This window comes from Camelus dromedarius, chromosome 8 (genome assembly GCF_036321535.1).
Source record: "Camelus dromedarius isolate mCamDro1 chromosome 8, mCamDro1.pat, whole genome shotgun sequence".
Classification (NCBI taxonomy): Eukaryota; Metazoa; Chordata; class Mammalia; order Artiodactyla; family Camelidae; genus Camelus; species Camelus dromedarius.
Genome location: NC_087443.1, coordinates 21315085 through 21342110, shown reverse-complemented (window position 1 = coordinate 21342110; position 27026 = coordinate 21315085). Strand labels below are relative to the sequence as shown.

Below are 27026 nucleotides of genomic sequence, written 5' to 3'. Positions count from 1 at the left end.
CTCCCACAGCCCAGGGGTGAGAGATGCTGAGTTAGACAAGAAGTACCCCCCACTTCCGGGCCACCAGCATGGATGGGCAGCAGGTTCCCTGAGACTCATCCAACCGCTTCCTGCCGCCCCACTCAACACCCGTGCACAGCTCCTGACTCCCATGGGTACATGTTTGGTGGGGCCACCTCCCCCCGGGTCTCCCACATCCCCAGTGTCCCTGACCCAAGTCCTCTCAGGGCACAGAAACTGGCCTGCGTTGTTGGCTGCCTCTGCGGGAGCCAGGCAGGGGGTGAGGGGGGCCGGACAAGACTCACCGGGTGGGCCGGCCCAGGCCACTTCCTCTCTTTGTTGTCCTCGTGCTTTTTTTTCCTTCTGAGACTTAACTTGAAGACAACGTCACCAGCAGCGGCAGTTTCTGGAGTCACCCACAAAGGCTGAGTCTGCCCTAAGCCAAGATGATTCTGACGCTGCTGCTGGGCCTCGGGGGGCCCCTGGGCTGGGGGCTGCTGGGGGCCTGGGCCCAGGTCCCGGGTACCAGGTTCTCTGATCCACACAGCCCCAGGCCACCTGGGGTCTGGAGGGCAGAGGCTGAGGACACCGGCAGGGACCCCATCAGGCGGTAAGGAGGGCCTGGGCCTTGGGGAGGAAGTGGTACAGGATCTGAGTCCCAGCTCAGCCAAAGCAGGGGCTCCCTGGACCTCAATTTTTCATGTGTGAAATGGGCTCACATTGTCTATTTGCTGGGCCAGCTGTGAGGCTGAATGAAGTGCTAGGTTCCAGGCTCCCCTTTAAGAGGCCACCCCCAGCCAGCCTGGACTAGGCACCCTAGGGCGCAGCCTAAGGACCACAGGAAGTTTCCTGCCTGGCCCATGGCAGGGGATGGCCCTGGGGGCTAAGGGGCGAGTACTCTTTGCCATCAACCACCAGCATAGAGTGCTGAGGGCCCGTGGTTCCAGAAGTTTCCAGCTGGCCTGGGAGTGGCTCCTGTTCTTTGAAGTAAGTCAGTTCTGAAAGCTGAGCCCAGGTGAGGCTGGCCTGGCCTAAGCCATAAAAAGACAGATGCTCCTGGGGACTGGATTTGGATCTGAGTGCCCAAGGGGCTGATGTGGGTCCTCAGCCTGGCCCTAAGAGCCAAGCAGTGAGCAGCCAGGGTGCCCTGCTCTATTTCCAGAACAAAAAGGAGGTCGTGGCATCCAGTGAGCTCTGCTTCAGGGCAACCTCTGGAGATGGGCAGAATGGTCTTCTGACTGGACCAGGACACCATTTTCCAGTCTTTTTATTTATCCAGGGCCAGGGATTGATCCTCTTGCTGATAAGGTGCTGGAATCGTGGGCCCTTCCCCATGGTAGCCTGTAGTCGGAGCAGCAGGTGCCACTTACTGGGCCCATCTTTACTGGGCTAGGCATCTTGCCAAGTGTTATCTCAGTTAATCCTCCCAACAGCCCTGGCTGAGCCTGAGGCTCAGAGAGGTGAAGCAGCTGGCCCAAGGTCACACAGCTAAGGAGATCTGGAACCAGGATCTGAGTCTGATTCCAGAGGTCATACTCTGGTCCCTGGAACAGTCAGAGGCAGCCCAGGTCCAGGGGTGCTTATTTCCCCCTCCACCCACTTGCCCCAACCTCCACAAACAAATAAGACTTGGTGGAGGGCTTCTGAATGGATTTGGAGGGTGATAGGGGCCAACTTATACCCACCCAGAGCCTCCCATCTGGCTGGCTGAGATTCCCCATCATGTTGGCCTGGGCCGAATCTGCCTGGGACAGTGCTCATCCAGCTCTGACACTTCAAGGTGAATGTGTTTGTTGGACACTTTCCCGAAAGTGGATTTGACTGGGGAGAGGTAGGAGGGTGAGAGTAGCTTGTGGGCACTGCCTGTTGGTGATGGAGGGGTGGGCCATGCGAGAGGAGAGGGGAGAAGTTGGACCTGGAGCGCTTCCCTTCCTGCCCCATCGCTAATTTGGCTCAGAGCCAGGAGGTGCAGGTGGCTCTTGGTGGGGGACACCAGCTACCCAGCTCTGATTTCAGGACCAAGGACCCAGCCTTCCCTCCCCAAAGCCATTAGCTCCAGGCTGTCTCTGGGCAACCTGGCCCCAGAGGGTGGGAAGGAGGTAGGAAGTGCTTCTCTTTCTCTGCCACCTCCTGGCTCTGGGGAGGGACTGTGTTCCCTTAGCCCCAAGGAGGCCTGCTGGTCTCCTGCCCACAACACAGAAACTGCAGTCCCCATAGGTCAAGCCCAGGTTGTCCAGGCCTCCGGAGGGGCTGGTGAGAAAGGAAGGAAGCTCTGCGCGGCTTCCTTGTGCTGATTGCTTCCCGCGATCCTGCAAAGGAGAGAGGCGGAAACCCAGCCCCAGCCCCGCTCCTGCTACAGGGGAAGGGGACGTGAACCAGGCCCTCCACACTCAGCCTGGTGGGCCCACTGCCCTTGGCTGCCGGAGCTAGGCCCCTGCCCTGCATTTGCCCCTCACGCCTGTGTCTGGGGCCACAGGGCCAGAGGAGGTCCCGGACACAGACCCAGATGAGGCCCTTTGCAAGGAGAAGCTTGAGCAAACAGCTTGGTGCCGGATGTCAGGGCCCAGGATGGAGGAGGGACATGGTTGGATGCTTCCTAGGTCCCCTGGGACCCTGAGTGGCTCTTTCTGTGCTCCCTGGCTTTGGTGGGGGTGAGGAGAGCAGGAGCTTATGATGTGGGCTCCTCAGATGCAGGACTGCTTCCCAGGCAGGACTAAGCCAGCTGTGGGGACTGAGTCAAGACCTATGCAAAGTGCCCCATCTCCGCATTGTTGTGACAGTGCTGTGAGGTCACCACTGTTCTCCCCGCTTTACTTGTTATGAGGTTCAGAGGGGTGGGGTCGCCAGCCAGGGCCACACAGCTTCTAAGTGACAGGTCAGAGGTAAGGCCCATGTCGCTGGGCAGCAAATACCAGATGTCCTCTGTTCTGTCTCCGCCAAGACAGATGGGAATGTAGGAGATGGCTGTCCAGCAGCCCAGCTGGCCCCGGCCGCCAGCATCAGCCTCTTCACAAGGAGTGTTTGCAGGTTTTGCAGCTGGGAGCTTGTGGCCCAGAGGAGTCACGCATGTTGCTGGAGGTCACACAGGAGCATGTTGCTGGCTGCCAGTCTCTGGGCCACCGTTGTACCTCCTGCACCTGTTTCTGTTCTCCAGGGCACGGGGCTCTGGGCACTAACAGGGAACAGCCCCACTGGCCTGAGATAAACGCTCAGGGAATCCTGACTCTGGGCTGGACACCGAGTAGGCCTCGGGCTCCTCTGCCAAGGCCCCTCTGTGGCTCAGAGACCAAGGCAAAATTCTCCCCTGGAGTCGTCACATTCACAGCTGCATTCAGGGCCTCAGAAAACAAGGGTTCTGAGAACACAACCTCCTTCCCCAGGAAGACTGAAGGGGCACTCAGAGGTGGGTTTTACTGGCTGGTTAAGAGGCACTTAAGTGTCCCAGTGGGCTGCGGTTGCAGCACATTTATAATTCAGGAGGCCCCGGCTAACAGCCCTTTCCCTGCTAGAGGCTTTCGCTGCCTTCCTCGAGCCACCCCCCCCCCCCCAATCCCCAACAGCCCGCCAGGGCTCCAGGGAGGGGCTGGGGGTGGGAATCTTCTCCATATTTCCAGGACTGGAGGAAGGGCCTTGCTCAAGGTCACCCTGACTCTCTCCTGCCTGGGGTGGGGCATCAGGCCGGGGCCATGTCGGAGGCCCAGGACAGACCCAAACCAGGCTGGAGGACTCCCACACTTGTTTCTAGGCTGGCACCTGCCTCTCAGTAGGCCACTGGGAGATGAGGGTGCCAAGAGGGCCCAGGCCTGAGGCCAGGAGTCGATGAGAACAATGGGGTGCTTCAGAGAGCTGGACTGGGGGCTCAGTGGACCAGCAAGAAACTGCCAAGAGCTGTAGGAAACCAAAGCATAGGTCAGGAATGTTCCCAGGGCTTCTGGGCCAACAGCCTGTACTGTGCCAAGGGGATGGGGCTGCCAAGGGAGGGGACCGTGGGCAGGGAGAATAGCGGCTGCTGGAGCCTGAGGTTTGGGCAGGTCAGGAGAGAAAGTTCCTGGGCAGGAAGGGTGGGTAACACCGCTTTTGGTTCTGGGAAGCCGAGGTGGAAAGTCCCGGTTCACTCCCTGGCACAGTGACCCCGTGAACCGGGGGCGCAGGACTTCTGGACCCTCTACTGTAGTTTAGAGGGTGTGCGAGGAGCAGAACTTTGTTCGGAGCAAGTGTCTCTCAGCCTTGCACTCTTGACATTTGGGACCGGCCAGTTCTTTGTAGTGGGGGTGGGGCTGTCCTGTGCATCTAGGGTGTTTCGCATCATCCTTGGCCTCCACCCACTAGATGCCAGTAGCATCCCCACCCCCTGAGGTGTGTCACCCACAAATGTCTCCAAAAGCATTGCCAAATACACCTGTGGGGAATCCCCTCTTCCCCCAACCTGCGCCCCATTGAGAACAACTGGTTTAGAGAAATATTTCTCCCTAAGCCTGAGCACGGGGCCCACGGCAGGGTCGGGGGCCACAGTTTCTGGTCCTTGAAACAGTCTGTACAGGCGGCCACCTCGCCCCAGCCTGACCTGTGGGCCCAGCACTGTCACAGCCCAGTGTGTCAGGGATGTGCACATCCTTTGCTTCCGTCCCAATTTTCAACTGCCCCTTTTATCAGTTGCTAGTCCCTTGGGGATGCTCGGGGCCCCTTCCTGGTCTTGACAGATCTTGTGCCGGCGTCCCACTGATTTCATTATTTGGCATTAGAGTCGGTCATGAAAGGTAGACAAGAATCTTTTCCCTCATTGTATTCCAAAATATTCGTACCTATTCACCTGCGTATTGTCTTCCAGATGGAAATTATTTTATTTACTTTTAAGGTTTTGTTTTCTTTTAATTAGTTATACACACCTGTAAGCAAGGCTCAGGAAACTCCAGATGGTGGGACAAATCTGGTCCCCTGACCTGTTTTCTAAATAAAGTTTTATTGGAACACAGCCACGTCCATTTATTTACATCCTGTCAGTGCCTGCTTTTGTGGTACGATGGCCGAATTGAGTAAATTGAGTAGATGGGAACAGAGTCTGTTTGTCCTGGAAAGCCTAAAAACCAGGGCCCAGTACTCAGAAGGGCCCTGCACTTGGTTTAATCTCTGTTGTTGCCCAAATTTTCATTTTGCACTGGACCCCACAAATTACATCTTTGGTCTTGTATAAAATATTTACTATCTGTTTACTATCAGAAAAACTTTGACGACCCCCTAGGTTACAGTCAAACAGTTTTCCACAAGGTTTGTTGAGACAAGAAGCCCCAGCCCGCTGTGGTCCCCAGCAGCAATGACCGTCAACTGTTCAGGTGATTCTTGGGGCATTTACCTCCGTATCTCTAAGTAACACGCTTATATTGCCACTTCTTGGGAAGTAGCATTATCTAGGATTCTGATCTCTTTCCTACTCCATACCCCAACCCAAGCACACATGCATAGGAATGCATGTGCACACACATGGGGGCACACACGTACACACGCACACACACACGCACTTTCCAGTCATCAGTATCCCCTACTGTCATTTTGAATAGTTATGTTCATATGACTTACGTATGCTCCTTAGAATGGAGATGAAAAAACTATTCATCTTTCTCCCTCCTTGCACACTTTTGGTTTTCCCTGAAATAAACAATCATCTTAATTTTTTTTTTCTCTTTTGCTTAGGTTTCTGTCTCTCTGTTACTATTCAGTTCCAAGCTGTGGGTAGTTGTCCCCATCTGCTTTCCACTGTCGTTGCCATCAGGTATTTGACCACGTGTGTCCTCTTGGAGACCCCTCTCTCAGAGCCCCAAGCCAGGGTCTAGGCTGGACCGTTGCCCACTCAGCCCCTGCCTCTCATTGTCCCGCGGTCTCTGTTCACCTTGTTTCCGGGCTGGAACTTCTATTTTCTGACGCCGTGCTTTCTTCATTTTTGGTGTTCTCCCTTGCTTTGGCAAAGCGCTCCTGGCAGAATGATCCTCAGTCCCGGGCTGTGCCTAGAGTGACCCAGAGGGCTTCAAAGTGCTGGTGCCCAGGCCCCAACCCCAGAGACTCTCCTTTAACCGGCCAGGGGTGGGGCTTTCAGGCGCCCGTGTTTAAGATGCCACAGGACTGCTTTTGATGTGAAGATTTGATGGTAGGATTGCAAACTACAGCCCTAATAGCTCCCCATGAGGGTCCCGGGGAGGGAAAGGCTTTGAAATCTTGCTTGTTGAACATTTCTTTATTCTGTGCTCCTTAAATTAATAGTTCGGTTGGGTATAGGATTCTAAACCGGGAATAATTTCCCTTCAGTATTTTGAAGGCAATTCTCCACTGTGTTTTAGTGTCCAGCATTGCTGTTGAGAGGTTCAAGGCTATTCTAATTACTGGTGTTGGGGGGTGGGGTGGGGGTGGGGTGAGGGGGCGGGGCTTGGTTTTTCTCTCTGGAAAGTGCAGAATCATTTTCATTCCCTGAGTTCCAAAATTTCACAATGATACTCTTTGATGTGCGTTTATTTTCATCATGTTGTGGGCCCTTTGAATTTGAAATTCCATGTCCTTCACTTCTGGAATATTCATTTGATCGTTTTTATTGATGCCTCTCCCCTGCCCACCCTCCCCCTCTCTTTCTGGAACTCCTATTGTTTGGATGTTGGAGTCCCAACACTGGTCCTCTGTTTTTCTGGTCTTTTCTGTCCTATTTTCCATCTCTCTGTTTGCTTTTCTCTTAGGGAAAACTTCTTTAACTTTACCCTCTAACTTTTCTATTAAGTTTCTTCTGGAATTCTACCGTAATAGTCTTAATTTTCAGGGGCTCTGTTCTGCTCTCTCTCAGTGTTCTTCCCCCATTTCTAAAGTAGCTTCCTGTTCTTATCTCTTGGATGCAGTAAGTTCTTTAATCAATCTGGGAATATTGATGCAAATTGGGGGGAAGTTCTTTTCTCCCCGCACGGTCTCACTTTTCTCCAAGTTGATTTTCTTCCATTTGCTTGTTTTGACCTCCTGCTTTTGCAGGAGATTTTACTCAGGGGTCATCCTTAGCTGTCTGCCCACTTAAGAATAGACAGGGCGGGAGGCTGATTGGAAGCCGGGTGGCTGGGTGAGGCTGTGATCTGTTTAGCTACCAGATGCTCTGCTGGACTAGCTTGTTGGGGGAACCCCTGGCATTAGTGTCTTTAGGTCTTTCCTCTTGAGTGGGGTCATTTCCCTGACAGGCTTTTCCAGGCTGCTGCTGAAAGGATAAAGTCTGGCTGCCAGGCTTCTGGGAGCCAAGTGGGAAAGTAGGGCGTGTGGTCTCAGCAATCAAAATAAATATGGTCCCTCAGTCCCCTTCAGTCTTTCCCCTGCCATCCTCAACTGCACCCTTGTGTGATGGAGCCTGATGGGCTTGGGGCAAAGATCAGTTCCAGAGAATTAAATCTGAGCCCCGACAGCCACTCGATCACCAAGGGCCCTTAACGTTGCCTCCGAATATCTCACAAATATGGTCATTTCTCTCCACATCCACCCCCGATCCAGTCCAAGCTGCCAGCATCTCCCACCGAGACCCCTGACACCACCACCTACGTCTTGACCCCTCCCATCCTTTCTGCACCCAGGGACCAGGGTAGCTCTTTCGTGTCACTTCCCTACTTAAACCCCTCCATGACTCCCCATGCCTTCAGACAGACTCCTGTGTTCAGCCGGCACTCAAGGCCTCCTGGCTTCTTACCCCGTCACCTCTCCTCGACAGCCCTCTCCCCAGCCCCACCCTCTGCACCTCAGTGGGGCCACATGCCTCTGTCACAGCTCCTGGTGCCTTACTTCACTCTCCATGTAAGACACAGCCCAGTCATCATCTCCTCCTGAAAGTCTCCCCACATCTCACACTGGTCACACCGTCTGAGATCACCTACTGTCCCTCGGGACCCTGAAGAGAAGGTCCGCTCCTCCATATCGGCACTGAGCTGGAGCCCAGCACCTGCTCCCACAAGGTGCTATGTTGAGCTGAGCCGTGGTGGTCATTATCACTCTGCTCCGAGAGCTGCCTGTTGGGGGAAAGGCCCTCTGACCCCTTCTCCTGAGTCCATCAATTCTGCCACCACGCCCGTGAGCTGGGGCTCTGTCAGCAGTGAGCACCTCCCAGGTGATCAGGATGCCAAGTGCGACCCCAAGCCACTCGGTAGGACCTCAGTGTGGCCCAGTCTGCCTTCCCCTACAACTGTGTAAAAGTCCATTTCCATAATGGCCATAATGGGGCACGGCCAGGGAGCAGGTGCCTTCCCTGCAGCTGGGCCTCCGGTGAGGAACCGTGTGGGCTGCAATGGGACAGGCTGCCAGGGCGCCAGAAGGGGCAGAGCAGCCGTGCTCACTGGACACCTGGAAGGAGCCAGGCCCCTGGCTCTCATCTGCCCATCTGGAGGAGGGTGTCACAATCTCCATCGGACAGGTGGGAAACGAAAACTCCCTGAGTGCCCTGCTCAAGGTCACACAGCCAGAAAGTGTGGAGGATTTGAACTGGGGACTCTGCAGCCCCAGCAGCACTGCACTGCCTCCCTGGTACCAGGAGAAACAGGGAGAGCCCTTCCTGGCTCTGGGGGGTGACTCTGCTCTGTGGCTCTGGGGAGCTCCTCAGCCTCTCTGTGCTGACCTGGAAGTGGCGGGTACTTCTGGGAAGGGAAGGCAGTGGAGCAGAGGCTCTTGCAGGCAGAGTATGTGGAGCTTTTGCTCTGGAGCAGAGGGATGAATAATGCAGAGCACTCCTTTCGCAGGTTAATGGATTCCAGGATCCCGGGATTGGGTGGGTCAGAGAGGCAGGGAGTGGGGCCGCTCTGCACTGGCCCGTTGACCTCTAGGGGGACTTAAGGGGGGCCCAGGTGTGGCTCAGCCACTCTCTCCTCTGCTTGTTTCTTTCCAGCAACTGGTGTCCTTACCAGAAGTCCAGGCTGGTCACCTTCATAGCTGCTTGCAAAACAGAGAAATTCATCGTCCACTCACAGCAGCCTTGTCCACAGGAGGCTCCAGACTGCCAGAAAGTCAAAGTCATGTGAGTGGGGGTATAGCAGGGTGGCCCATTCGTCCCCGCCCTGTGCTGGCTCACCCTGGAGTCGCTGAGCCCACCCTCTTCCCCCAGGTACCGTGTGGCCCACAAGCCAGTGTACCAGGTCAAGCAGAAGGTACTGGCCTCAGTGGCCTGGAGGTGCTGCCCGGGCTTCACGGGACCCGACTGCCAGCACCACGGTAGGATTCCCTGTGGTCCTCCTCCCCCTTCCCCTCTGATCCTAGAAGTCATGCAGCTCCTTTGACCTCTGGGGTCAACATCTGATGCTTCTTCTCTGCAGATCCCACGGCAGTCCCCGAGCCCGAAGATGTGGCTGAGAGCCTCCAGGAGCTTTGGGATGGGCCAGTCAGCTTTGAAGCTGGTATGCCGCTTTCCTGGAAGGCGCAGGAGGGACGGGCAGGCAGAAGACACCCTCGTGCCCAGGCCCTTTCTCCTCTGATAGGGCAGTGCTATTCCAGGAAACCTTTGTTTCCAGATTCAGTGGGGGTCCCTCTGTGGCCCTGTCTCACCCCAGCCCCACACCCAGGTGGCCAAGTTCACAGGGTCCTCGGCTACCTGCCTGCTGGCTCAGCACACGCCCCTCTTCTCCTTGACCCCATTTTCTGGAAAGGACAGCTTCATTGGGCACCCTCCTTGCCCCTTGAACTGCATAAGCTCCCACCCACCCCTCGCCCCTAACCAGGGCCAGGAGGTCATGCTGTCCCTGCTCTCAAGTCAGCACACAGAACCACCAAGAGACATCATCTTTGAGGCCTTTCAAGGGCGGGCCACGGTTGGGCTAAGCAAATGAGTTTCATTGCGTGGCTTAACTCCTATCTATTGACAAGGATTGCCTAGAAAGACATCGGGAGGCCATGTCTCTGTGGCTGAGGAGGAAAGTGTGCCACGATGGATTAGTCATGTCTGTCATGGGTGTAGGGGGCGGGGTTAGGGCTCACTTGCCAACATTTGCCCTTCTGGAAGTAAAGGCTTCTAAGCTCCTGCTTAGAGGCCACCAGGACACATCTCCCTGCTTTCAACCCCCAAATCTCCCCTCTGGACCTCATGTTGTGCCCAGGCCTGGGGAGTGAGACCTCGACACTAATCTCTCCCGTGTATTCAGGCCACCCTGCTGCAGAGGTCAGCAACATGGTGGAGGAGCAGGAACACCGGCTGGGAGATCTCCAGAACGACATTCACCAGGTGGCGGATAGCCTCCCAGGCTTGTGGAAGGCTCTGGCAAGTAACCTCACAGCGGCAACGACTGAGGCAAATCAGACAGAGCTGGGTGAGTGGCAGGTTCCTGGGGCCGAGGAAGAGCCTGGTTCTGTCCAAGGGGATGAGTAGGAGGGGAGGCAGGAAGGCCTTCAAATCTCAGTGGCCTCCCACCACATTTGCCACCAGGGTTGGGATGTCTGCTCCCCAGGGCTTGTGTAAGTGCGTGCGTCTGTTGCAGAGTTCCCTGGCAGATCCTTGGAGCAAGTGCTGCTGCCTCACGTGAACACCTTCCTACAAGTACATTTCAGCCCCATGTGGAGAAGCTTCAACCAAAGCCTGCACAGCCTCTCACAGGCCATAAGAAACTTATCTCTTGATGTGGAGGCCAACCGACAGGCCATCAGGAGGGTCCAGGAGAGTGCTGTGGCCAGAGCTGACTTCCAGGATCTTGGTGCTAAATTTGAGACCAAGGTGCAGGAGAATGCCCAGAGAGTGGGCCAGCTGCGGCAGGATGTGGAGGACCGTCTGCAAGCCCAGCATCTTTCCCTGCACCACTCCCTCTCGGAGGTCCAGGCTGATGTGGATGCCAGGTTGAAGAAGCTCCTTAAGGCTCAGGAGTCCCTGGGGGCCAATGGCAGCCTGGTCCTGGCAGCAGCAGGGGCAGCAGCACGGCCAGAGCCAGAGAGCCTGCAGGCCAGGCTGGGCCAGCTGCAGAGGAACCTCTCTGCGCTGCACGTGGTCACCGCCCGCAGAGAAGAGGAGCTACAGAGCACCCTGGCCGACATGAAGGCCACCCTGGCCCAGCACGTGGAGGAGATTAGGGAGCTGTATTCGGAATCTGATGAGACCTTCGATGAGATCACCAAGGTGCAGCGGCAGGTGGAGGAACTGCAGGTGAACCACACGGCGCTGCGCGAGCTGCGGGTGATCCTAATTGAGAAGTCGCTGATCATGGAGGAGAACAAGGAGGAGATGGAGCGGCAGCTCCTGGAGCTCAACCTCACTCTCCAGCACCTGCAGGGCGGCCACGCGGACCTCATCAAGTACGTCAAGGACTGCAACTGCCAGAAGCTCTACTTTGACCTGGACATCATCCGAGAGGGCCAGCGGGACACCACGCGTGCCCTGGAGGAGACCCAGGTGAGCCTGGACGAGCGGCGCCAGCGGGACGGCTCCTCCCTGCAGGCCCTGAGCGGCAGGGTGGCCGCTCTGGACCAGGCGGTGGAAGCACAGCGGGCGGAGGGCGAGCGCGCGCGGGCCGACGCGGCGCGGCTCCGGAGCCAGTTGCGCGCGCTGGGCGGCGAGGTGAGCGCGCTGCGGGCCGCCGAGGGCGAGATCCGCAGTGAGGTCGGGAAGCTGCACAGCTCCTTCTCGGCCCTGCTGGAGGACGCGCTGCGGCACGAGGCCGTGCTGGCCGCCCTCTTCGGGGAGGAGGTGATGGAGGAGATGACCGAGGAGGCGCCCGGTCCGCTGCCCCTGCGCTACGAGCAGATCCGCGCCGGCCTGCTGGACGCCGCCAGCGGGCTGCAGGAGCAGGCGCTCGCCTGGGACACGCTGGCCGCCCGGGTGGCCGCCCTGGAGCAGGCTTCGGGGGCCGGCGGGCAAGGCGAGCGGCTGGAGCCCAGTCGGGACGCATGGCCAGGGGAGGTCGTCGGGACGGACCCGGAGGGGCTGGCACAGGAGCTCCAGCGCCTAAGCGCCGACGTCGAGCGCGTGGGCCAATGCTGCGAGGCCTCCGGGGCCTCCTCCCTCAACAGCTCCCTCGAGGGCCTCCGCGGGGCGCTCTCCACCGCTGAGCGTGGCTTGGAGCAGCACGAGCGCCTCTTCCACAGCCTCTTTGGAAACTTCCAAGGACTCGTGGACGCCAACGTCAGCCTGGACCTGGGGAAGCTGCAGGCCATGCTGAGCAGGAAAGGGAAGAAGCAACAGAAAGATCTAGAAGCTCGCAGGAGGAGGGACGGAAAGCCAGTGGAACCTTTGGAGGATGCGCATGTTAATGTCAAAGGGCCGGCGCTGTGGGAGGCAGGTGAGTTTCCGGGCCGCAGAAGGCCAGGAGGAGTCTTGGAGGACAGGGTTGTCTGCCAGCACCTCTTCTGCCTCAGAGGGGGTGTGGATGAAAGAGAACAGGATGACCATCAATCACCACTACTCAGGGCCGGCTTTGCCCTTGACCTACCTTCCATTCAGGCGTAGAGGCCTTTTAAGCTACCTGGAGTATTTCTTAGGAGGTAGAATTCACAAGACCCAACCATCAGTGAGCAGGCAGAGCCCTACTGAGCACACGTCTGTAGCTCATATATACACCCCTGCCTGCCTGCCGCCCTAACAGTGAAGCAGGGAGTGGGGGCTGCCTCTCTTTCCTCCATAGCACACCCCAAATCCCTCTGTTTCAGCTCTTCCCCACCACCCCCTGAAATTCACCCCACTATGTGTCTTCAGCTTTCCCCTATAGGTAAGTGAGTGTGTGAACAGGTGCTGGGACACCCCTATCCCATCTGCTGTGGACAGCATCCCACAAGAGGTGAATACAGGGGAAGGCTTGGGCCCAGAAAGGAGGTCATTCTGCTAACACAGAGGACCCACCCTGAGCCAGGTCCCCCATGGTGCCTTTCCTGGGCTTTGCCATGTTGAATCATCACAACCGCTCAGTGATATGTTATCACTGTCCCTTGCCTGAAACTAAAACTTGGTCAGGAAAGCATCCTGCTCACACAGCTAGGAAGCAATTTAGAGGAACCCTTATCCCAGTCTGGTTGTCTCTAGGGTGCTGGCTCTTCCCTGTGAAAGGCTCTTGACTGGGCCCTGCAAAGCCCTGGTCTTGGGAGGCTGGCTCTGAGACCGTCTTCCTGGGAGCAGTGAAGGCCAGGAGTCGTCCAGGAGGACGTACTTGCCTGTTTCTTCCTCTGTGAAGTGGGGGGACCACAACTTGCCTCAAAGGACAGTTAGGAAGATTAACAGATACATTTACCAAAAACAGCACAGGCTTGATACTTAGTAGAAACCAATGTTTTCCAGTTTCCCTGGCATTTTCAGGGCTGAGGCTGTATCCTCCCACACTCTTACATCTTTTTCCCTGTTGTGAGGGTGCAAGGCTTCAAGAGCCTAATAATTTAGGTATCTGAGTTTACCACTGCAATATTTTATTTAAAAATATTTTTGTCTTAGAATTAAAAATAAAAATTTGCCCTTATTTGTCTTATGGGAAGGCTATAGGGTTTGATTCTGTGCCTTGCTGGGAAGCCCACTCTCAGTCTGCCTGCTAGCAAATGAGTGTTCACACAACCCTTCCATCTTCTGAGGAGCACGCTTGGCGGCTGGCTGCCGGCGGCCTCCCTCTAAAGCCAGACTCCAAGCCTCGGGCAGGCTGGCGTGAGCGAGTGTCGCTGGCAGAGGGCGCGCTAGACTGGCCTTCCTTCGGCGGGGCGAGCGCGCCGCCTCCTGGGTGCTGGGGGGAACTGCAGAGCCAGCAGCGGGCCTCTGACGTAACAGTCTTAGATGGCAAAGCTATTCTGAACTCTAATTCTCAGGACTTCTTCCAGAGCTAGAGAACAGCAAAAATTTTGTCATTTACAAGGATGATGCTGAACCCGGAGCCAAGGAGCGGGGGCTGTAGTTCTGGGATTTGAGTCACTAACTGCTGTGCAAATTGCTTCTTTAGGTCTTGGTTTCATCCTGTGAGAAACAGGGAGCAAGGTCTCAATGGGGCGCGGATGGGGGGATGGGGGGAGGGAGAGCACGCAAGAGAGACCCAGCAACTTTCCTTTTCTGGGCCTGTTTCCCTCTCTGTAATCCCAGGGTTCTTTGCAACACTTTGAAAACATTAACATGACCAGCTTGAAAAGACTTCTCTTCCCTGGTCCCACCTGCTTTTCTCTTTCTCCAGGTTCCTGTGCTAAACATGGCGCGGGAGCCACCCTTCATTGCTTAATTACCTCAGCAGGCTTAGCATGATTACTTTGAGGATAGGTAATGCTTTCTTTCCCCTGGGTATCTCAAGATCCCTAGCAAGTGGCAGGAGTCTGGGAGTCAGACACCTGGGTTTGAGACCCGTCCCAGCCTGCCAGCAACAAGCCATATAGCCTTGGACACTAGTTAAGCACTCAAGACTCAAGTTTCCTCAATCACAGTACTTACCTCTCAAGGAGGTTGGACGGAAGAAGGATCAAACAAGAAAGTGCTTTGTTAAAATGTACACCAGTAAAGACAACAGATTTGTGTTTCCCTTGCTCTTTTTTTTCCTTCAATTTTTTTAAATTTATTTTTTAGGGACTAGGAAGGTAGGTTTATTTTTACTTACTTATTTATTTATTTTTAATGGAAGGGATCGAACCTCATGTCCCTGTCTCTTAACTATCGAAATACTGAGAGCTGGCCAGTCAGTTCCCACTCACTGAAACACATTGCTATTCGGAATCTCTAGGTTATCTAGAAATAGTGACCTATTTGTAGTGTTAAGAAGGTGAGGAAGGCAGGTCTCAGGGTATAATTTTGCATCCAAGGCAGGGAAGGGCTGAGTCACTGACACTTCCCTCTTGCGTTCCAGGCTCCCCAGTGGCCTTCTACGCCAGCTTTTCCGAAGGGACGGCCACCCTGCAGGCGGTGAAGTTCAACACTACTTACATCAACATTGGCAGCAGCTACTTCCCTGAACACGGCTACTTCCGAGCCCCCGAGCGTGGGGTCTATCTGTTTGCAGTGAGCGTTGAGTTCGGCCCAGGGCCAGGCACCGGGCAGCTGGTGTTTGGAGGTCACCATCGGACCCCTGTCCACACCACCGAGGAGCGGAGGGGTGGCAGCATGGCCACTACCTTTGCCATGGCCGAGCTGCAGAGGGGTGAGAGGGTGTGGTTTGAGCTAACGCAGGGATCGGTAATGAAGAGAAGCCCCCCAGGCACTGCGTTCGGGGGCTTCCTGATGTTCAAGACCTGAGCACCGGGCGCAGACCAGACGTCGTGGACTCGCCCAGCTCTCCTTGGCCAGGGGCTCTCAGGCCAGGGTTGGTCTGGAGACCATCCAGTTGGAAGCCTTCTGCAAAGACAGTGTGGTATGTGTGGCCTCCCTCTTGACACACTGGGTTTGGCTGTTTCTTAGCAATGGGAAGGACTGGAATGCTTCTCTCTGGGCAGGACCTGGTCCAGGGAAGTGTGAAATGAACTTGGCTCGGCAGGCCTTCTGAGGCAGCGTGGCTTGGACCCAAGCTCCTGGCCCAAACCCTGTGTTCTGTAGCTTCTTTGGTGTCTTGCTCCTCCTGTGGTTGAAAATTTCCGTTCAACACTTTCTCCCATTGCCTCTTCTCCCTCGTCTTATGCTAGAAAAATCATTCTTTCCCGGAAGGAGTATGTTTCAATGGAGGTGACGTTTGGGACAATATTGGAAACCATTCCCCTCCCATGGCAGGGCGGTAGGAGAAGCCCAACCCGTTTGGTGTCTGTTGGTCAAAAAGGGAGACAAAGACCTGGTTGCGTTAACCAAGGGAAACAAAATTAGCATCTTTTCCTTAGTTTCAGTCCTTCCTTGAATTTATCGTAACTTTAAATTCACTTCTTTTTCTCCTCGCCTCACAGAGGGTAAAGGCCGAGACATGCCCAGCATGAACTAAACTGTGTATACCCTTCACCTTTTTTGCTTCTTCCAGTAGCTTATGACACCCTAGTTCTTCTCGGCATTTCTAACCAGGAACGGAGCTGAGGGAGGGAAGGAAGACTGTAAAAATCCCCCTCGACAGTGATCAACTTTGAAATAAAGCGATGCCCTTCAGACCTTTGCCTGGTTCACTTGTGGCGAGCAAAAGGATTTGGTAAAGTAGGTAGAAAGACGGGACAAAATGAGTGATTTGGGCGTGTGACTTTGATTATTCCAGGCCATATTTGACTTTGCAATTTCAGTTAATTCCACAGAAAGTACTCACAGGCCTTCACAGTAGCCAATGGCATTAATAACATTGGAACAGACAGTACAGCTCAGGGCTACAGTTTTTCCACAATATCAATAAATGATTTTCAAAAACAAACAAAAAAATCACAGATCCTAGAGCAAACTGGCTTGAGAAAGCAGTCGTCTAGATGACTGGAAATGTTTTAATTTTGGGAGTAGGTAGTCAATATTTGTTGAATATGGTCTTCTCCCTAAGCAAATCAGATTGGTCTGGGTATTGAAAAAGGACGGAGTTGGTTATCAGGGTTAACAAAGTTCCCAGCCCTTCTGATTGTTTTAAAGGGTTCATTAATTCCAATAATTGCCCCTTGGAATTTACCACTAAACATGGTGTGCTCAATGCGCTAACATATCAGTGTTAAAAGGAACAGTGTGCCAGGCCACTCTGCCACTGACGGTTTGACCGCAGGGTAAATCACAACCTCTCTTGAACTTCTCCGTCTATAGTACCAGGTGGTTAGTCTAACAGCTCCAAGTAGTCTTACTTTTATTACCTTGACCTCAGGTTCAACTCCTGCCTACCTGCCCTTCCCTCTGGCCAGGGCCTCCCACCTAGCACAGCCTAGTGACCAAGACCAGTCCTGACCCAAGGCGTGATGTACGTGGGCCACCCCTGACCAAAGGCTAGACAGCCAGTACCGGGTCACCCTGGCTGCTTGAACGACCATGCTGTTTCTTCTCTCTCCTCAATCCTGCTCTTACTGGTCAGGCTGTGCTGATGACTAAGTGGAAATATTAGGGTAATACAGGCTTATTAATTAAGATTTTCATTTGGAATTTATTGCACATAATAAGCAGAGTGAATTGACTTCCTCTGTAAGGGGCATGTCTGCCAGCCCTCATGCGGCCGGTGCTCTTCAATAGGAAGGTTATTAATGAAAGTGCTAACTGGTAAGCTCTGGCAGCAGCACGGATGAGTCATTCCGGAAGTTTCTGGGGTTAGAACTGGAAAAACAATGATTCTTTTAAATTGGGTGCTTTCCATGCAAATTTCACAAAACCTTAATTATCAAGTTTAAGTGCAAATTTTCAGTTTAAACACTTCTATAATACGGACCCCAGATTAGCAAGAATTCTAAAGTTCATTTGATAGATTTCTTATCTCCACTAATATCTCTGGGTGGAGACTGAGTGTCCCTCAATTAGACCCCACCCCTACCCCCAGTTACCCAGGCCAGTGTGTAAACACTTGTAGCACCCAGAACAAGACAATGGCCTGAGCACAGAGTGTTATCTCTAAACCTGACGGAAAAAAAATACACAAAAGTAAAGCAATAAAAAAACATCATTAAACAACAAGAAAGGGTACCATAAGCAGATCAGGAAATTTCAGTAATTCCTGAAAAATAGGAAGTAGAGGGGAGCAAGTACAAAATGAATTAGCAGGAGGAAATCATAACCCCAAACATTTGAGAGATGGGAGTGATTTCAGGGGAGCCCCAAACTCAGCCGCTGATACACTTGAGGGAGCCGTGGAGGAGGGGCAGTCAAGGCAGCGGGCGGTCAGCCCCAGCCGTCCCTCGCCTGTGCCCAGCAGCGGGCAGCAGTGGCCTCTGTCTCGAGCTAGAGCACTGCTGGTCAGGCCTGAGCTCCCACTCGCAGGGCAGCTACTGACTCTTGGAGGCAAGTCCCCCCCACGCCCAGAAGACACGTATAACCTGATCGCAATCAAGACCCCCCAGGAGTGGATCCAGAGATGTGTCTCCACAAACCACAACACAATGTCAGAAACAACTGTGACCTTTACTTCTATTTCAGAAACACTGTGAAGAGGATAGATGGTCTATTAAAAAATTGTTTCTCAACACTCTCCTCTCCTCTCACACTCTGAAGCTCCTCTGGTCTCCCCTGATGTTTATCTTGAAAACATCAAAGACTCTTCCCCTAGCTCTAGCCTGAGTGCCATTCCTCCATCCTCCTGCATCTAGAAAACTCCCCGGAACCAGGCCCAACAGTGACAAAACTCTTGGGCAGGGAAGGTAAACAAACAGTGGGGAAAGCCTGAACCGTCTTGAGTAGGCGAGAAGAGAGGAAAGGATTACTTCTTACTTTTGCTCTAACAGCTAGGCCCATCCTCCCTGATAAAGCCAAGAAGATGAGGAACACAGACCTGAGGTGAGCAGGGGTTCACACAGATAATCAGTTGCCAAACATTTGCAGAAAGAGGTTCTGAAACTCAACAAACTGAAAATTTGGGGATATACGATCTCTGGAAACAGTACAGGAAACTGGGAATTTACGTTGATGATTTGCCACCCAGATCCTGGTTTCTAAATACTGCCCTCCCCTAAAAGGAACCAAAGCACCTTGGGGAGATGGCTGACTCCGTGGCCGGGGCAAGGAAAGTTTCAGACGAGCTTTGAACCTCTTAATGTGCCCCAAAGCAAGACACACTCAAAAATGACACACGTGTGTCAAAAGGACTCAGGCGCCAGCTTGATGAACTCCCAGTAGCCAAGTCTGGGTCAGTTTCAGCACCACAACAAATACTGACCTAGTAGATGATAGCTTACTGAATAAAATAAGAATCCACCAGTCCATAGTGATAATAAAAAATAAACAAGAAAGGGAGCATTCTTCCTTACAGCAGAATGCCAATTAATAATGGAGATGTAATACTGGTATTAGAAAATCGTCCCTTTGTAACCACTGATAACCTCACAGTAGAGGAACTAGGTGAGGACCACCTTCAACAAGTGATCGACAGTCACATCATCAGAGAGAGGACACGCTGGAGCCACGGCCCCTGATGGGATGCCTCGAGAAGGACCCAGACATCAGGTCCGCAAAATCTGTGGCCTTTACTCTAGAAAATGTCAGTATTGCAAAAGACAAAAGCTGGAGGACTGTTCCAGATTAAAGGAGAGTAAGGAGACTTGACAACAGTGCAAGGTCCCAGGCAGACTCTGGACCAAGAAAATGTGCTCAAGGACTTTATTGGAACAACTAGCAAAACTTGAATAAAGTCTGCAGATTATGGTGTAAATGTTAACTTTCCTGATTTTGGTAATTGTGCATAATTGGTTATGTAACAGAATATCCCTGAAGTATTCAGGGATAAAGAGGCGTGAGCTCTGTAGCTTTGAACTCTTAAGTAGTTCAGAAAAAAGGATGTGTAGTTTTGTGTGTACACACACAGAACAACAGAGCAATTGTGACAAAATGTAAGAGGTTATGAATCTGGGTGAAAGGTACGTTGCATTCTTTATATTATTTTTGCAACTTGGGGGGAAGCTCTTAATGTTTTGAAAATACAAATAACGTTAAAATAAAATTTGTTGAAATAAAAATACTCAGGAGATGGGCTGAAAAGCAGAAGTCAGGGTGAAACAAACATAAGAGACTGCTTAGAAATGTGCAGGAAACATCCAGGGGACCTAGTATTTGTATAAGAGAAGTCCTAGAAAGAGAGTGAAAAAAGGGAAGGGAGTAAAGAAGTAATGGAAGAAAAGCTCCCAGATCTAAGGAAAGATGAAAAGGACCCAGTTAGGACTAAGTAACAGATGAATGTATCTAGACATGGTAAGTTTAAACTTCAAAACATCAGAAACAAATTCTATGCTTCTTTTAAAAAAAATTTTTTTTGGGGGTAATTAGGTTAATTTATTTACTACTTTTGGTGGAGGTACTGGGGATTGAACCTGGGACCTCATGCATGCTAGGCACGCACTCTATCTCTGAGCTATACCGTCCCCCCAAATTCTACACTTCTTGAATGAAAAAATAAGTTAAACCAGAAAGGAGTGACTTAGACATGTATTGGACTTTTTACTGGCCACAGGGCGCTGGAAGAGCAGGCAGCGGTACCTTCAGAGTTGGATTCAATCGCCACCCAAACTGCTAGCCAAGTATGAAGGCAGAATCAAATGGTGACAATTGCTTTTAGTGTTCCATTGAAATGCCTCCCCTTAGTGTTGGTCTTTTTTTGCCACAGCCTTTCAATTCTTTGTTTCTTCAACACTCATTTGGACTTCTGTAACACAGGAGAGTAACAGAGAACAGGGCAACAGATGTTTCATCAAACTGATTTTAAAGTTGCTTTCAAAAATGGCTCCCCCTTAAAAAAAAAAAATAAAAAAACCCAAACTCTTTTTAATTCCTCTAGCTTAGAAATACTTTCAATGCAAAAATTTCACACTGACTTTTAAACAGCAGTAACATTTTAGATTCCCTGTATAGAATGTGGGATCTGGGTAGTGAGGTGGGTATAGGGGCCTCCGGAATCACCCTGAATTTCATTCTGAGCACACGTGGAGCACTGAGAGGGAAAGTAACCGGACAAAGACCAAGAAGATGAAGTTCAGAGGAGAAACAGGCAGGCCACGCATATTGCATCTAAAAGAGAGTAACAACTCCTACCTCAAAAGATAATTATGCACTAACCTTTCAGCCCTGGTCTCTGCTTCTGTCTGAAATATTCCTTCACGCACCTCTGCACTTCAACTTCGTTTCTCCTCCCGATTCTCAGTTTCAGGGTGACCTGCCCATTTGCTCTTACCCTGAGCTCAAGGGTATAACTCCCGGTGATTTGTAACAGTGCCACTGCCATTAGGTAGCCTCTGCCTGTGCTCCCGGCTAGCCGTCCGCAGTGGACCACGTCCACTTAGTCAAGGCTGCACTGCTCCAAGGCTGCAACAAGGCTTTCTTGTAGGAATATGCATCTGACTTAAGCATGCAGTGCCAGAAACGGTCCACGCACTAGCAACAGGCACATCAGTATTTCTCTGAGTGAGTGAAGACTTGATGACTGAATCAGCATCTGCTTGAAATTACCAACAAGGATCAGACTATTCCGGAAGAACATTTAACGTCTACTCTAGAAACCTTGGAGTCACTCTTTCAACTAATCAGTGAGAGCAACATTATGCAAGGGAGGAAAAATGGATATATTTATCCAGTTTGGGGGCCAGTCTTCTATAGATGGAAAAAGAGCCAGGGAGCACCTGAAAGGCCCAGGAAATTCGATTTTCTTCTTTATCAAGCTGTGTCAGAGTGCGTGCTATTGTCTCAAGAAACCACCGTATACTGACACTAAATGAGGATCCCGGTAAGGAATTTGTAATAGGCTATCTTCAAACATGCATTTTTTTCCCCCTGCTGGGGGGGTGGGGGCAGTTGGGGGAGACCTCACTAGTCCCAAATCTTTCATGAGGATTTAACACATTTAACTAGGAAAAGGCATCACGAGGCACACTTGAGTGACTTTACACTCAGCTGAAAGCAGCTCTGAGAGGTGGTGAGCGAGTGCAGGAGGGAAGACGGTACAGCCGCAGGAGGAGGGCTTCCTTAACTTCCCTGAAGTTTAAGCTTAAAAAAAAAAGCATTTGCTGCAGCAAGAACACCTTAAGGCCGGATAAATGGATTCCGTCACTTTAACTAAAAGAAGCTAGTTACACGCAAGAACCTGGCACCCTGTTAGCAGAAAAGAGGAGGAACCTGGGAGAAGCTACCTGGCCAGGCAGTGGCAGTGAGTGAGATGAGCGTCTCTTACACCGCTGCTAGGCGTGGAAGTGAGCAGCCCTTCTGGGCAGCAGCGTGGCCATTATTTATCAAGAACCTCAGATTTCTTTTTTTCACCTTAAAGAATCTTTTAAAAGTCCATATTCATTGGTTCCATTTTTAGGAATATAATTTAAGAAACTAAATATATTAAAATTTATGTACAAGGATGTTCAATACATTGGTTGTATTTCCCAAAACAATGGGAATAACCCAAATATTCAACAGGAAATTACAAAAATAAATTGTCCCATCAACTTAGTGGAATGCTATGTAGTCAATTTTTTTAAAAGTTACGTTGTCAGTGGATATATACCGACATACTATGATCTTAACATTGTAAAAAAATATGCAGCAGCAAAAAAGATCAAAAAGAAAATTCAAATGTTAACAGTGGTAACACCTGGCAATAGGATTTTAACTGATTTTGCTTACTTCTTTATTCTTTCCTGTTTTACATGTTTTTTCTTTTTTCTTTTTCAAAGGAAAAAAAACCCTTCACTATAACAGGTTTTTACCTTCTCTATACAAAGGGAAGAGTGTGTGGTCACCTACCCGCCCTGTGTCCCATAGTGGGTTTCTGGTAGCTGAAAGGCACGTCTCAGGGACACCTGTATGTATACTAACTTACCCGTTATAAAAATCTCACCAGACACGTGACTTCTGATACACAGTATAGTTCAAGTATCACAAAACACATCACTAAAGTATACTAAAATAAGGTTATTTACTTAAAAATGATACATTGGATGTAATCTATAGAACAAAGCAATTAATGGTAAACTTAATAAGGCACCTTTTAAACCAGATGCTGTACAAAATACATTTAGTGTGTTACATATCAAAGATGAGTCTATATTTTTGGTGTTTTACAATTGCATAATAAAACTGCCTGTTTTTAACCCTTCTTTCAATGTCTATGTACAACTTTCCTAATTAAGCTATAATGATACTTTGATTTTATACAATATATACTACATTTTAGTTTTTAAATGGGCAAGGACAACAGTCACTAAAAGGGCTTAAATAATTCCATTGAAAGCATGGTACAGAGCACAAGCTAAAATTACAATAATATATCTAATCCTTCGCAAAAGCAGTATTCACATACTTTCCTTATGGGACGATCATTACACGTAGCTTCATGTGCTGCTACCCTAGATTTAATTTGGCTTTTATGAACACGTCAGCTCTCTGCAGTTTTCACTGTGACTCTCATAACAGCACCGCGGCAAGAAGATGAACTGCTATATTGCTATTTTAACATCTGACCCACACAAAGAATAAATATTACCACTTTTAAACAGTACAAGAGCTGCAACAATCTTTTCTTAAAAAAAAAAGAATTCATATTTCTGCAGTTGAAATTATTTTAGATATTTAGAAACATTTCAAAACATGTATGACAAGAAACATAGGTTAAGTTAATTTATAAAATCTTGCCTAAATTATTCAACATCAAATTTGATCTTGGGCCAACTTACAGATGCATGATTCTTTAAACATTGTATTGCATTTTGTTCTAAACAGAAACAAAGCACCTGGGGGAAGAAAGGTAATGAGTATTTTTTAGAGTGAATAAATAAAAAATCTGGTACATTCTAGGAAAATATAATTTTCAAAAACTATAGGTCACTTTCTAAGTTTAAAAACAGCTCTGAACACTGGAAAGGCAACAAAAATTTTGACTGAAATATCTTTTGTGAAAACATTTCCAGAAATTAGCCTCAAATTATGTATTTCAGAAACTTGTCTAGTAAGAAAGTACAGGAAAGGCTTAGAAATGACACACTGAAGCCAATCCCAGTGTGCCTTTAATTCTGGAGATGTTTACCAGGATAAAAGAGAATTCAGAAGAAGAATCTCCTTTGAGGGAGGATTAACTTTTGTTATATTCAAGTAGCTTTGGTTTTTAAGTTTTAGTTATTTAAAGGGATGACAGACAGAAGCCACACGTTTTTAAGATGCTAAGTTGTAAGTGGGACCAAATGGCTTCTAGAGTTTTACAAATTATCTATGGTCCAGTGTAATACTTCCTCTTCCTCTTTAAACATTTCACTTAGTGGATGAACCTAGAAATTTTAGAGTAAGAGTAACAGAAGGAGAGAAAAAAATTGGTTTCATGCAACTTCTTTTAGACTTTAGGATTTTGAAATGGCATCATTTGCTTTTTAAATAACATGTTATACATATAACATGTCTATGTTGTATTAGAAAATACGTTTATTTAACAAGTTTCTAAAGTGAGTTCTTGGTGTTACTTTTCATAGATCAATTTAATTTAAAAAATCATTATAATGGTCTTGTATTTATATATTATCTGTAATTTTTTTGCTTCCACATAATATTTCAACATTTCTCAGAACAGTTTTGCCTTTCCTTACATTTTTCCTTTTTAAGGTAACAAATTATTTTAAAGATTTATAGTTTACCAAATGAAAAATCAAGGTTAACCTCAGACTAAGTAGATCAGAGCACATAAGTATTCTTAAATCACATGGCAATTTAAATTAAAATATCTTTATTTCTCAGTATAGAGATGGGGAAAACATGCTCAAAGAGCAATTGCGATTTATAGAGTACTATTAATATATAAATTTACTTGTCTTGATGAATACTACAAACTTTGTGAGATGAAACTTATTAAACTTAGTCAAAACTGTTAAAGCAAGTTTCAGCTTTATGAAATTTGATGTACAGACAAATATGAGTTTCATCCTTAAATGTCAGTCAGATTTTTGATAATGGATGGATACATGCTCTGATTCCTACTCTTTGAAGTTTTTTTTTTACTATGCTGTCATATAATCACATTTATTTTATGTTATATTCAAAGAAAACTCTCACTTTATGCACCCATGAGTTGTTTGTTCAGGCTAAGACATTAATATTTAAAACGCATTACGAAGCATAGTAAGTTTAAGCAGATCAGAATTACTTCTTGGAAAAACAAGGCATCCATGAAACGTGGAGCACTGTGCCGAGTAAGAGCTGTGTGTACAGATGTAAGTACTGACCAGACAGTGAACTTCTTCGCCTGACTCTTCACTGTCTTCACAAACTTACGGAACAGGAATCATAAAACCAAAAATGTCAAATGATTTAAGTGTCTAAACAGTTGTTGATAAATTTATATTAACTCTGAAATAGAAATTTCTAATTGGAGGATCCTTTCTTAAAGGAAAACTGAGATGATGGTGTCTTAAAGTGTATACCTGAAGTTAAAGTCCTAGGTTTGATATACTACTTTGAATTAATTCTGAAAATTTACATGTAGTTCTATTTTACAACATTTTTTTCTCATGATCTTTTAATTTTTTTTCCCCTAAGGATGAGATGTGAGGTACACATGAGCTGGTTTCTACAGTATGAATGTATATACATATATAAAATATGGTTGTAAAGGAGCAGGTGTTTTGCAAGTAAAGCATATTACACACAAAATATAAATAACTTCCCTTTTAAAAGTTACTGAGAATAAAGAATACAGAACATGGTGACAGGCACTTACATTGCTATCAAATGCAGGAATTAGTATTCACTTCAAAAAGAAGCGTTTTCTTTAGAAGGGTCATGGCATTGGAAGTTCCAACTTTGGATGCTTTTCATGACAAAAATAATCATCACACCCTTCAAAAAAGTTTGTGGTGGGAGGAAAACAGTCCAAATTTACGTACACTTTAAACTTCTTTTGGCCTTTATATCGAACTTTAATGTTAAAAAATAAAGTTGGTGGAGAAGCTAGGTCACTTGCAAGGTAAATGGCTTTTACGTGATTGGCGAATCTTGGTCAGATAATGCATTTTTTAAAGCACAAAACCAACAGCCACCAACAGCTTCCTGTGCATTCATAAATTACTTTCTTCTAATTTCAAATGGCAGCAGAGGAATCCTGGTATGCATGTGTACGTACACACACACACACACACACACACACACACACACACACACACTCTCACACACACACACACCCCCCGTTAGCAAGGCATGACAAACTATCATAAACTAAGCAGTATCCCAAACAGGTCATAATCCATAGGCTGTTTACAAAGGCAGAATACAAACAGATTAAATTTCCTCAGGTAGAAGGCAAAAGTGTGTATTTCTCCATCTCTGCTGAATTCATTTATCTTCTTAAGGCTTTCACAGAAAGCACCATTTTATGAACAGGTAATTCAGTACCCAGAGTTTGACTGGAGACTTACTAATCAGGACTGAAGTCTCGATGCAGTTCATAAAAACCCAATAAAAAAAAAAAGGCATCAAAAACCACATTTAAAATAAAGCTGTCCATACATAAAGAATGAAGTGTTTAGAAGTTCCCAGCTTGTATTCTACAGAGTACTGAAAGGTTGAATATTAGCAGCCTGTGAAGGTGTAGTGAGGAAGGAATCTGAGAACCAGGTTAACATCCTTATTCTACTCTAGTTTCACCCGTTCCTTGGGTGAAAACAGTTCCTGCAGTCTGAATTTCTCCTCATGATTATGTATCTCTCAAATCTTTACATCCTGGGATTCAACCATCTTGGCGAGCGTCTTCTTGATTCTCAGAGCTGTAAGTCTGGAGGCTGGATTGTGGGCCCAGCATTCTGACATTAGCTTCAAAACTGCTCGTAGACACTGAAAAGTAAAGAGAACGTAGTGAACGGGGACATATCTTTGGCGACATTCAGCAATCACTTTCTCAGGGGACTGAATTCCACTTACTTCATCACTGTTCCATCGATTAGACACAATTGGCCGCAAACGTTTGACACACACAACCTCACGCATGTCTTCATACGATGGATCATTGGGGACCATGTTATAATATGGCAGCTGGTACTCCTCTACTATCCCTGCAGTAAGTGAGAAAACACAGTGGGCACAGAAACGGTGGCTGGACAAAGTAATCCATTCAACACCTCCTACTGAACTAGGGAACTACAACTGATTCTTACATCAAGAAGAAAAAATTATAGACTTGATGATTCACTTTTAATGGCAAATATATGTTCTTTTTCTAATGTCTAATTATTTCCTCTACTCCCACCATACCTGTCCACACTGGACATACCGATAGTTCTTAAAATAAGCAAGGGGAACCACTCACCCTAAATTTTTTAATCTAATTATTTATGTACACAATTGTTTCTACTAGTCAACAAAGTTTCTATTTTTGGTTTGCTCTGTGGTAGAAAGACAACATGATATGCAAAAAAGAGCTAACATAACAGACCTGAGATTGCTATCCTTAAAAGGCCTGCTTGCAAGGCTGGCATTTGGCTGGTGTCTGGGAACCCGCCTGGTAAACAGATCCCTACACTCTTTTAAAACTTTCCCTAAATGATAAGGGCGGCCAATGTACCTAGACTTCCGTGCAAACAATATG

The 27026-nt window shown here is 48.9% G+C and overlaps 2 protein-coding genes across 2 annotated transcripts in view; one reads left to right on the top strand and one right to left on the bottom strand.

The window, feature by feature from the left end:
- The first annotated feature begins 375 nt into the window (after positions 1–375).
- Positions 376–15979, top strand: MMRN2 (multimerin 2). The gene is made up of 7 exons (XM_010993362.3): positions 376–610; positions 8882–9010; positions 9098–9204; positions 9306–9386; positions 10128–10292; positions 10461–12248; positions 14766–15979. Exons 1-7 carry the CDS (start codon positions 447–449, stop codon positions 15149–15151), a joined length of 2820 nt encoding a protein of 939 aa, XP_010991664.3. The 5' UTR covers positions 376–446; the 3' UTR covers positions 15152–15979.
- A 6379-nt stretch (positions 15980–22358) lies between these two features.
- The window catches only part of BMPR1A (bone morphogenetic protein receptor type 1A), a 128771-nt gene continuing 124103 nt past the window's right edge, over positions 22359–27026 (bottom strand). Inside the window, exons 12-13 of the mRNA XM_064487967.1 lie at positions 26363–26493; positions 22359–26275 (exon numbers count right to left, since the gene is read on the bottom strand). Coding sequence (XP_064344037.1) covers positions 26150–26275; positions 26363–26493 — 257 coding nt within the window. The 3' untranslated portion in view covers positions 22359–26149. The remainder of the gene's footprint in view (positions 26276–26362; positions 26494–27026) is intronic.

Bases quoted from the DNA above. Each gene is read 5' to 3' on its own strand.
- MMRN2 (XM_010993362.3), top strand. From the start codon at position 447: ATGATTCTGACGCTGCTGCTGGGCCTCGGGGGGCCCCTGGGCTGGGGG. The intron at 9,011-9,097 runs GTGAGTGGGGGT...CTCTTCCCCCAG, and splicing joins TGCCAGAAAGTCAAAGTCAT to GTACCGTGTGGCCCACAAGC. The intron at 10,293-10,460 runs GTGAGTGGCAGG...CGTCTGTTGCAG, and splicing joins GGCAAATCAGACAGAGCTGG to AGTTCCCTGGCAGATCCTTG.